This window comes from Panthera leo, chromosome D4, assembly GCF_018350215.1.
Source record: "Panthera leo isolate Ple1 chromosome D4, P.leo_Ple1_pat1.1, whole genome shotgun sequence".
NCBI lineage: Eukaryota > Metazoa > Chordata > Mammalia > Carnivora > Felidae > Panthera > Panthera leo.
In genome coordinates, this window is record NC_056691.1 from 22,812,601 (window position 1) to 22,825,003 (window position 12,403).

General features: G+C 44.2%; 1 protein-coding gene across 4 annotated transcripts in view; it reads right to left on the bottom strand.

Moving 5' to 3' along the window:
* Positions 1 to 12,403, bottom strand: part of TLE1 (TLE family member 1, transcriptional corepressor) — a 90,470-nt gene that overhangs the window by 45,922 nt on the left and 32,145 nt on the right. For all 4 annotated transcript variants that reach the window (XM_042912385.1, XM_042912383.1, XM_042912382.1 and 1 more), the window contains one exon: positions 159 to 363. In XM_042912385.1, coding sequence (XP_042768319.1) covers positions 159 to 363 — 205 coding nt within the window. The remainder of the gene's footprint in view (positions 1 to 158; positions 364 to 12,403) is intronic.

The window sequence follows — 12,403 nt, forward strand, 5'->3', positions numbered from 1 at the left end:
GGAGGACTGTGTTTCAGTGGCCAAGCTTTGCGACAGTTCCTCTTAGCTCATTGTTTGCTCTCTGCATGGGGTGGGGCTCTCTTTAGCGGTGCACACAACTTTGCAGCACTGTATGAGTGTTAGGACCAAGTCCTAATCTGGCTTGCCCGGCCTCTCACCTCTGTGGTGCTCTGCATCATGGTGCTTCTTGTCATCTTTTATTGCCAAGTGAGACTGCCCACTCAGAGCACTAGACAGTGCCAGGAGGCCAGCACTGCCCCCGAGGGGCGGGATGCCAGGAGGCTGAAGTCCCGAGGGGTGAGGCGTTAGGGGCACTGGGGGTCCATGGCCGTGAGAAAGATGCTGAGCTTGCAACTGCTGCTGCTGTTGGTGGCAGTTGAGAGAGGAAGGGGGGGAGGAGGAGGAGGAGCAGGGAGGAAGGAGGAGAAGGAAAAGATGGCGGGAAGGGGAAAAGGTAAGAGAGGAAAGGGGAGGAGAAGGAGGGAAGGAGGTGAGAGATGAAGGGGAGGAGGAAGGGAAGGAGAAGGAAGAGATGGGAGGAAGAGGAGGAGCGGAGAGAGGAAGGTGGAGGAGAAGGAAGGGGAGGAGGTGAGAGAAGAAGGGGAGGAGGTGAGAGAAGAAGGGGAGGAGGTGAGAGAAGAAGGGGAGGAGGTGAGAGAAGAAGGGGAGGAGGTGAGAGAAGAAGGGGAGGAGGTGAGAGAAGAAGGGGAGGAGGTGAGAGAAGAAGGGGAGGAGGTGAGAGAAGAAGGGGAGGAGGTGAGAGAAGAAGGGGAGGAGGTGAGAGAAGAGGGGAGGAGGTGAGAGAAGAAGGGGAGGAGGTGAGAGAAGGGGGGAGGAGGAGAAGGAAGTGATGGGGAAGGGGAGAAGGTGAGACAGGAAGTATAAGAGGAGGGGAAAGGAGGGGGGAGGAGGGGAAGGAAGGGGAGGAGGTGAGAATGGAAGGGGAGAAGGAAGGAAGGGAGGGAGGAGGGGAAGGAAGAGATGTGAGGAAGGGGAGGAGGTGAGAGAGGAAGTATAGGAGGAAGGGATTGGAGGAGAGAAAAGAAGGGGAGGAGAGGGAAGAGGAAGGAGAAGAGGTGATGAGACAGCAAGGGGGAGAAGATGAGGGAAGAGGTGGCAGTGGCACAGCAACATCCAGAGGACAAATACCCACGACATGAGAGAGTGGAGGAAACAAAACAGGAGGTTCAACAAACACATGAAAAGAACAAAGACACAAAAGGGAGAAAAGGAAAAAATGTGATTAGTGTTTTCAGTTCATCAAAAGCTTCCACCTATACAGTTACCTCTCCCCATCTTCCCCAAACAGACTCGGAGCTCTATCTACACTGCCTCCTTCTGGCACGGGTCCTCCTGGCACAGTGTCGATGACCAGCAGTGAGCTGGCCTAGTGGGTAGGCACTCCAATGTTAGATCCACCTCTCCACGCCTCCAGGGACGAAACCCAGTGTGCTGCTGAAGGTGAGACTCTTCCTGATTTCAGGAAAGTTAAAGCAGGGGAGGCGCAGATGTGCACCCCGCAGACCGTAACTCTACTCTCGACCAGTCACCAGGGACTGGTGACATGGGGTGACCCTGTTTCCCCAATATTCTTGTGCTAAATTACCACAGCGGTATGAGGAGACATAACCAAAATACTACCTTAAATTAATGGAAGGCTGAAGAAAGAATCAGCATCTTAGGCATATCCCCTCCCCTCCCAAGTACTCCTGGGTCCTCATTTCACAAGCCCTCACACAAGTAGGAGGAAGTACTGACATTCCCATTTCACAGAAGGAACGGAGGCTCAGGGTGTTGACTGAACTGCCAAGGTTGTCCCGCCAGGCGGGAGGGGAGTGGGGTCATGTAGCAATGCCCCTCAAGGCTGCCCTCATCCCACCACACACAGAGGGAGGCACCAAGGGCCACACTGTGATAGCTGGAAGAAACTATAGCATGAGACTTTGTTTATTGCTTCCTTTCCCTAAACCCACCCCTGTAGTGTCACAGAGGACAACACTGAGAGGCCTTGATGAGGAACACACTCTCCCCTGTTGTGTGGACTCTACCCACGGTGACCCAAGCCCCCACTCCCAATGCCTTTGCCTCTATCCCTTAACCCATTCCAGAAGTTAGAAATCTGTTCACACTGAAAAGTACCATTACTCCCATACATTATATTTAAGAGCATGTTGTAGTAAATGAAAAAGTATCCAAGAAATGGCCCCTGAGCCATAAATCTGGCCACATTTCAGCTGTCCAACATAAAACTCATTTTTGATGAGACAGTAAAAACGATTAAAGCTCAATTTCTAAGGTGTAATGTTAGAAAATTCTTAAGATTCTGATTTGTGCTCACTTCCCTGGGACTCAATTACTCGTTTATTTATTACCCCCTCGCGTGTACTGAATACATTAAATCTTCACGCCAGATCTTCAGTAGTTTCTACCCAGACCACTGGTCCTTAATTGAATCCTAAATATGCTTCCCGCCCTCCAGAGTGAGAGAAAACAGCATCTTAAAGCCAGAAATTGGTGTCTCAGTCAGTTTACAATAAATTTTCAACCACTCCTAGCGTCTTTTAAAAAATCTTTGGGAGCCAACCTTCTCTTGACACTCCCAATCCTTCCGAGGGGAGCACAGTGCTAAACAGAGGAAAAGTGGAAAGGGGGAGAGGTCAGAGCAGGCGGCATTGATAGTATCCTTGCAAAGTATTTATAAACTCCTCATTCACCATCTGAGATCATAATAACAATTTCTTTATGCATAAAATCACCTTCCTGTCATCCCAAAGACACTAATTCTTGCTCTGTCACCTTTTAAGAGCTTGGCAACAGCAAGACATAAAACTGGAGGGGCTGGCAGCAGGCTCATGGTCCACTAGGCATGCTCATTAGCGCTTAATTAGGAACTAGACACCTGCCATAAGAAATGTGCTCGGAGAAGGATGAGGAACAGGTCTGCCCTACCAGCAATTGCTATCATTACTTGGAGAATAAGAGCTATGTCCGGCTTCTGGGAGGGAAAGGCAATGATGCATACACAAGCAAGTGCAACGGGGTAATTAAGCACGGCACGGATTACAAGATGAGAGAGGCCAAGCAGAGGGGAAGGGATTTAACTACCAGGTGGAGGCCACCACCCTTTCACCCCTCCCTGCACACCCCGTTCCCCCAAAAATCCAGAACAGAGTCACCAAAAGATGTTCCTGGAGGTGCGATTTTATGTCACAGCAAAGGCATCCTTGAAGCACATGTCTGGACACCCGAGAAATAGAGCTTTTCTGCCAAACCCAAGTTGGTTTTGAGAAAGATGAACTAGAAAGCATTGTCTGATACATCAGTGAAAAGAAAAACTAGCTTATATAATAAAGGGGCTTCACCACAGCTGTGAAGTAGACCCACGTGATTAAACCCAACATTTAAGCGAATAACTATCAACAGGGATATCCAACAGCCTAATAGGCCCCGGGGAAACTCCCCTCCTCTTGAAGAAAGCTCCCTGTTCATTACTGGAGGCAACCAAGTTCCTCCATCCCTAGCTTAGCCACACTTCTTCCCTTTTAAAGCAAAATCCTATCAAACTGGAAGGAGTACTAAGCAGTGACAGGATGGATCACAACTACCGAAGATGCTGTGGATCCAGGGAACGTGGATTCTGTGGCCTCACATTCTACTTCTTTTCCTGCCATGCAGCACTCCTAGACATCTTCGTGTCCACTACATGGCCTCAGCTCAGAACACACCCAAGGCAAGAAGGGTGGGCATCACAAATCCCATTTCACAGAGAAGAGAGTGGCTTACACGGGGCTCACAGCCGCCATGAGGACTATAAGCCTTTCATTCCCTAGAACAGTATTTCTCCTATGACCCAGCAGCCCAGCCCTGTTCACAAGCAGTTAGAGTGTTCTCCCAAGCAAGAGGAAGGAAGAGGTGATCTCCTCCAACAAAGACCTCCCATGTCTCTCCCTTCCCAGGTAAGGGGATGCTCCTGTGGGCATATAATGCCACATATCCTGAGACAATCCACCTTCACCACTGGACGTTTACCAGAGATAAATCCACCTTTACCATGAAGCCTTAACAGCAGTGACAGATGGAAATGTGTTCTTAGATTTGTGCCTCATGAGCCCCACTCTCTAGTCTCCAATCCCCAATCCTCCATCCCTGTGTTTGAAAAAGAAAGATCTCTTTTGTTCCAGCTCTCTTCCAAGGAAGCTTGCAAAGAATCAAGCCTGAAGAGTGGCAGCTACGGCTTCTTGCAGAAGAAGATGCTTAACAAATAAAAAGTGTTATTTCTGAACATCACACACATATTGGAATGCACACAAGGACCACATCCAGGAGAGTAAACAATTAAGTCCAAAAGAGCAGCCCACCTGCACCGTGTGTCTTTGAAAGGACATTTTTTCTCAACAGGGCTCACTGGAAACAATCTAGTGACCGCCACCTTCACCAAAATGGGGGGGGGGGGGGAGGGGTGGGAATGGGATAGCATGAATGCTACCTGAAAAATGTATTTTACAACAAAAGTGATACTGACATTGCCATACAGCCAGGAAAACCTCAAAAAAACAAAACAAACAAAAAAACCCCAAAGGCTCTACCAACTACAGGAACCTACATGCATCGGTCTTCCATAGACCCAAACCTGCACAGATCAATGGGGAAACTGAGATGTTTCTCAACATGACAGCAAGGGTGAGAAAATCCAACCTTCCACTTCCTGGTTACCTTATACTAATTAGCAAACCTTTTTTTTTTCTTTTTTTTTAGTTAATGCTTGCAGATTTATACAGCACAGGACACACAGGCAAAAAGCTTGTCAAGCTACCAGAAAAGATATTTTGGATGAGCAATGGTCGTTTTTAGCAATGCAGGTGGTTTCTCAGACAACCAGTGGTTCTCAAACAGCAATTTTGACACCCTCCTTTCCCCACCCTAGGGACATCTGGCAATGTATAGAGACATTTACAGTTGTCACACCTGGAGGAATTGTGGGGGTGGGAGGAGTGCTGTTAAATATCCTACAATGCATAGGACAGCCCCCTCCCACCCACCACAGAGAATTAACAAGCCCAAAATGTCAACCGTGCAGAGGCTGAAAACTTTTAGTCTAGATCGAAGCTGGAATCCTGCCCCATTACATTAGAATTCATGTTATTATACAGCAAGTGACCTGACAAATTGTTGCTTAAAAAAATAAAAACGCTTTCCAGCATTCAATTGTTCACTGTCCCTTCATTGCCATGAAATACCCTGTCAAAACTCACAAAACAAGCATCTGCTTCCCAGAGCTGACTAGTATTTTAAAATAAAACAATGGGAAAAAAGTTCACATTTCATCAAACAATTTTAAAAAACTACACTGGGGGGAAAAAAGGCAAAAAAAAAAAAAAAAGGTACAACAGCTACACTGGAAACTTCCAGATACTGGTGTTTTTGCGCCTCTCAGGTGGTTCTGTAAAGGTTTCGGTGTTGACAGAAGGAGACACATGCACTTGCTCTTACCCAAACAATGTGGACAGGCTGGGAGCGAGACAAGTAAAACAAACACGAAACCCTGAGTTAATGATAATGAAAACCCACAAAGAATAAAGTCACCTCATCCATGTCAAACAACAGCCACGCACTCAGAATTTTAATTCCCATTTTACCTAGTGCAGCCTGGGTCAATTATGTTACTATAATGAAATTGACTTTGCTGTTTACATTCCCAGCTTTAATGTAATGCTGTAGTGGTTTCTACAGTTTTCTTTCTGAAACAGCTGTAGCACATGCTTTATCGCCACAGAGCTGCCTGTACAACTGGAAAGGACACCCAGAAAGAAAAAGAAGGCTAACGCCCACCTTAACCTCACCAGATTGCTAAGCTCTTTATCACCGACCACAGAATCAACTTGAATTTTTGAAAGTTAACCCGCTTTGTAACCTTAGGGAAAACCACGTCACAAGATCACAAACTGAACCCAACCAGAACTAAAACCATGGCCCAAAATAGCATCTCTAATGCTAAAAGCGTGACAGTAAGTGGCATTTATGGTGTTTGGTATTTAAACACTTTTAAAGGGGAAAAAAAATGTGAAAAGTAGCATTTGTTGACAGTTCTCTCCAAATCATTCTTCCTCGATTTCTATTTCCCTGTTCTTTAAAACACTCAGTTCTTATCTTGGGAGACTGCAGAAAAAGAAAATTGGCATGCTACAGTAAACAAGCAGGGAGAGTGGGAAAGAACTGTATGGGAGCAGAAGCATCAAGGACACTACTATAGGAGCCACCTGAAATCCTCCCATTATGTGAATGGCCTCTCTCATGAAGAGGGGCAAGGGTGATAAACAGGCAGAAACTGCTTAGTGGGGCCAAGAATTCTCAAGCCACTTGAACACAGTTTAACACACACACACACACACTCCACCACCACCACCACCACCACCACCACCACCACCACCACCATCACCACCACCATCACCACCACCATCACCACCACCAACAACAAAACCCAATCCACTTCAAGGCCCCATCTCAATGCAGGAGCGCACAGAAAATGATGCAGGCAAAATGGACAGCCTATATGAAGGCAGGCACCAGGATGAAGGGCGAAATTTCTAAAGAGGATCTGAACTCATCTTTATTTTTTCTGCATTTCAGAGAATCCACAAAAGCCAACTCATCCTGCATCATCACCGACTTACTTGTTCGTCCCACCTGCCCTAGATGACGGTTACAGTGGTGACAATACTCAGAGAGCACCAGGACTGAAAGGCCTGAATTAGAGTAAGTTTTAAAACACCATGTTTATTTAGGTAGATCCACTTCTTTTTTTTAATATTTATTTATTTAGTTTTGAGAGAGAGACAGAGAGAGGAAAAAAAACAAGTTGGGGAGAGGCAGAGAGGAGAGACAGAAGCCCAAGAGGCTCTGCGCTGCGTGGAGCCTAACGTGGGGCTTGAACTCATAAATCACTGGTGAAATCATGACCTGAGGAGAGATCAAGAGTCAGATGCTCAACCGACTGAGCCACCCAAGCACCCCTAGGTAGATCCACTTCTAAAACCATGTAAAGTTTTGATGAAAAGATGTTCAATGTCAGTAGCCATCAGGGAAATGCAAATCTAAATCACAAACAAGATACCATGTTACACCCACTGTAAGAGCTAGCATCAAAAAGATGGACAAGAACAAATGTTGGAGAAAATGTCGAAAAACTGGAATTCTCATCCACTACTTTAAGAAACAATCTGGCGATTGCTCAAAAAGTTAAACAGAGTAACCACATAGCTCGGCGATCACACTTGTAGGCTTAGACTCACAACAGAAGAAAATGCGTCCACACGACATGTACACAACATTCACTGTGTTTTATTCGTAACAGCTAAAAGGTGGAAACAACCTAAATGTCCATCAACTGATGACTGGATTAATACATGTGATATATTGGTACAATGGAATATTATTCACGAGTAAAAAGGGTTACAGTACATGCTACATGAATAAACCTTGAAAACTTCATGCGAAGTGCAAGAACCCAGACACAAAAGGCCACATGTTATAGGATTCCTTTTCCATGAAATGTTTGGAACAGGCAAACCCATAGAGACAGAAAGATCAGTGGTTGCAGGGACTGGGGGGTGGGAGACATGCGGTTTCTTTTTGAAGTGATAAAAATGTTCTAGAATTAGCAGTGATGGCTGCACAAGTTTGTGAATATACTAAAACCCACTGATTCGTATGCTTTAAAAGAGCGAATGTTATGGTATGTAAATTATACATCAACTTTAAAAAAACACCAAAATCTAACTCTTAGCAGTCCATCGCCTTAACCACTCGGCTACCTCGTCTGCTCAAAATTCGAACTCTTAACATGGGGTGCTCTACTTTCTACTCTGAAAAGAGAGAAAACATGATGATGTCTTCTTCCAAGGAATCAAGTACAGATCACATGAATAGATGCGGGTAAATGAAAAAGTAAACAATGCCTCAACAAGTTTTCTAATAACTAAAAAGCACACAGACTATTTGGAAGAACCCAGACTTTCAAGCCAAGCCCTGCATTTGGCAGACATACCTACATCAACTCTCAGTAAAAATCTAACCTGAACCAAAGAAGTGGGATACATGTAACAGACTTTGCAATATTGCTCCTTCTCCTTGGAAAATTAATAAATGGGCTGGACCACTAGAATTTAGGTGGAGGGTATATCACTAAATGTAAGTTAGCAGAGCTAGAAGATCCATGCTTGTTGTAGCCATTTCATTTTCTCCTCTTGGTAGCAGGCTATGCATTATTCTCCTAGGGCAAATTTGCTTTATAAAGAAACTTACAGCTGGGTTATTGATGGGCTTTCCAGGGATTAACTGCATACTCATAAGAATAAGAGGCTAACCTCATCCTCTTAAACTTCACACACTACAATCCTATAGATAGCTGACAGCTACAGCCGGAGGAGAAAAATAATCCTACATTTTACTAATCCTTAAACCAATCACCTCATGCAACAATGGGGAGCCTGTAGGTCTACAACTCAATCTCTTAAGGACAGGAAGTCTACTACAGACACATCAGGAGTTTGTATTCATAGCCATCCCCTACACAAACATAGATAGTCAGACATCACAAAAGCCCCCAGACTTCTCTCGTTTCATACTGAGTTGTTTCAAAACATAGAGAGTTATAAGTTTGCCTATGAAGCAGGAATATACACATCTGACCAATAACTGCAGCTTCAAAGGCCTTGGCAGAAGTTCTATTCATGGAAAATTAAGTCAGACAAGATCCAAATAAACAAGAAAGGAAAAACAAGGTGGCCTACATTAACCCTAAATGTTCGGAGTTCCTGAAGTTCACAGGCATTGCTACGGGAAATTGCTCAAATGTTCTTACATCCAACACGTCAGCACTCGGGCAGCTATCAAATATCAGGCATTCTGTGGTATGGGAAGGGCAACCCCGCCCCGGTCATCTGGTCACCTCTTCTCTCTCTCTTTCCAATTCCATCACAATGATCTGTGCAATCCCTCAGTGCCAGCAAAAGCCTTGTTTCCCTTCCTCTTAAGGAAGCCAACGGGGTCTTATCCTCACTTTTGCTTCTCAATTTTCTCTCCATCTGTTCCCCAAATTTAACTTTTTCCTCTGTTTTGAACCTTAATTTTGCTCATCTAAAGTCAAATAGCCGACATTTCTTCACTGCTGCCTCCTTATTAAAAGTCATTCATGCACGACAACGGAATGGCAGGAGCAGAGCGTCTGGATGGGTCTAATCTCAAACACCGACACCCCATGTAACCACTAGAGAAGACAAAAGGGGAGGTGACCCGCTACTTGCAGCCATCACCCCTCATGGGCACTTAGGCAAATGGACTCACAGATCTGCTGCAGGTACTTAGAGACGAGGCAGACAGAACTGCAGTTCAAGGAGTCAGGACGCCATGCTGGGTAAAGGCTGCCAGTCAAGGTCTTATCCCCACAAAAGCCATGCAGGGTAGAAGGTATTATCCATCTATAGATGGTGACACTAAAGGAGGTTAACTGACTGTACAGGGTCATAAGGCTACAGAGTGGCAGCACCAAGTGTCCTACTTAAGTCCATTTGATCCCAGACCTATGCTCTGTCCAAGGTAACACAAGGCAAATGCTCTTAGAAAGATGAGTACAGAACACCATGAAGTTGGGCAGCCAGTACTCGGATGGAAGTGGACATACAATCATGCAGGGTTTGTTTTGTTTTGTTTTAAATTACACTTGGCCAATCATTTTTTATTTTTCAATCAAAAAGCAACTGGGGCACCTGGCTGGCTCATCAAAAAGCAACCGGGCGTCTGACTCTTGATTTCAGCTCAGGTCATGATCTCATGGCTGTGAGATGGAGCCCCGAGTCATGCTCCATGCTGTGTGAGGAGCCTGCTTTAGATTTTCTCTTCCTCTCTCAAAAAAACAAAAACAACAACAAAAAACAAACAAAAACCATCTTTCTTTGGGAGTAGAGAAACACTGGCTAAGAAAAAGTACAAGGGAACTTCCTGGGGTGAAAGAGAAAACTTGCACTGCAAAAGTAGTGTGGGGTACAGGGTATGTGCACACACCAAAGTGATCTATATGTGTAAGATAGGTGCAATTCACGAGCACCAGGGTGGCTCAGTCAGTTAAGCATCCAACTCTTGATTTTGCCTCAGGTCATGATCTCATGGTCCCTAAGTGTGAGACCCAAGTCAGGCTCTGCACTGAGAGCAGAGTGCCTGCTTGGGATTCTCCCCATCTCCCTCTCTCTCTGCCCCTCCTGCTCTCTCTCTCTAAGATAAATAAATAAACCTTAAAAAAAAAAAAAAAAAAAAAAAGATTGGTGTGGGTCACCTGGGTGGCTCTGTCAGTTGAGCATCCAACTTTGGCTCAGATCACGATCTCACAGTACATGAGTTTGAGCCCCGCATCGGGCTTGCTGCTGTCAGCACAGAGCCCACTTGGGATCCTGTGTCCCTGGTTCTCTCTCCCTCACCGACTCACTCTCTCTCAAAAAATAAATACTTTTTTTAATTAAAAAAAAAAAAAGATTGGTGCAATTTAGAACAATATAAAATATACCTCAATTTTTTAAAAAGCCCATATGTACAAATATATATGTATCTTCGTGATCTATATTAATTACATGTGACATAAACCCATTAAAAGATAACACTAATTATCTGGAAACTAATCTCAATGAAAATCAATTATTATTATAGCAAGTAGAAGAAAAGTTCTTAGTGCCAAACTCCCCAAATAATACAAGGAAAGGTGATCTTGAAGAGTCCTTGAATCATTTTCCCTGCCTTCAGGGACGTTAACTATTCCAAAAACTGTTGTCATCTAAAAACCTATTTTGTTTTGAGCATTTTTAACAGAATTCTAAATTGGAAAAAGAAAAAAAATCTTCTAAAATTTTTTTTTAATGTTTATTAATTTTTGAGAGAGACAGAGACAGAATGTGAGTGGGTTAGAGGGAGAGAGAGAGGGAGACACAGAATGTGAAGCAGGCTCCAGGCTCTGAGCTGTCAGCACAGAGCCCGATGTGGGGCCCGAACTCACAAGCTGTGAGATCATGACCTGAGCTGAAGTCGGGACGCTCAACCGACTGAGCCACCCACGTGCCCCAAAGAAAAAAAATCTTTTGAGGAAGACTGCTTACATCATGGAGACTGTCCTGATGTAAAAAATAAATAAATTTAATTGATTAAATAAAAAAAAAAAATCAAGGCCTCCAGTAAGTTTCCCTTCCCACCTGTTTTCTAAAGCACAAGTGAGCTGTGTCAAACCAAATAAACACTGTGCCTATTAAGATCTCTGCATTATTAAATACTTTCTATTGCTACAAGAACATAACTTGTTTAATAGCAAAAGAGCTTATAAAAAGCAAAATTCAGGAATCAGGGTTGCAATTATTCCACCAATTATCAAATACACTATCAATGAAACTGTTGAGAAAAAAAAAAGTATGGCCAAACTATTTCAATAGTTTCTCCAAATATCAAGTATCCAAGAGACTTATCTTTCTTAAATACCAGTAATCTGTAAGTTAAAGGCAGGTGCTATCTGTAGTGGAAAAGATTTAAAATTCAGTGTTTTTTGTCAGGTACGAGAACTAAGTTTGCTACGCTGCTGAGAAATGGGCGTCATTAATTCACTCAACAAGGACGCAAAAAATTGAACCTCTCTCGTCCTTCTCCAAGACCATCCAGAGTCCCAGGACACAAGCTGAGCCTACGTTAGAAGCTTGGTGTCCTTGAGAAGATTTCACTTTTTCCAGGTTTGCTAAAGAGAAATGTCTTTAGCCCTGCCAAGCAAGCAGTAAGCCCCCTTGATTGTACCTTAAAGGGAATGAGAATGTTTCGGCTCATTTGCATTTTAAAGGCTACTCTTTCATGATCTTTCACACTTGTAATAGATGTCTAAACCGTTAAATTACTATTTCTTTTCTTAGCCTGAAAGTCGATGCAGACGAAGAGCGTGGCCTCTCCCATTGTTCTTCATCCTGAGTCGTTCCTGAACAATACTGACAGCTGCTATCAAACCGGGCTGCATTTACTCTGTGCGCAGCTGCTGCTTGTAGGAACAGACAGCCTCCCGGAGCCTCCTCCCCTCTGGGGAGACAGGTTGACACACTGCATGTTCAATGAAGGGGTGCAAAGGTCCACTGAATTGTCAACCCAATTTTATGCTACTTCAATTTTCCGGGACGCGCACAATTCCTTTCAAGCAAAAATCAAGCATATGCCAGAGCATGAAACTTACGGTTGCAGGATAATTATTGATCACTACGAACTTTAAAAGAGCCTTCTGACATAAATTAATATACTGAGCCAAAAATTACAATTATAAAAAACTGCACATGCTGGAGACATGCAATTGGCATTAAGTCTTGTGCTAGGCCCAATTCACTGATTTGAGTTATTG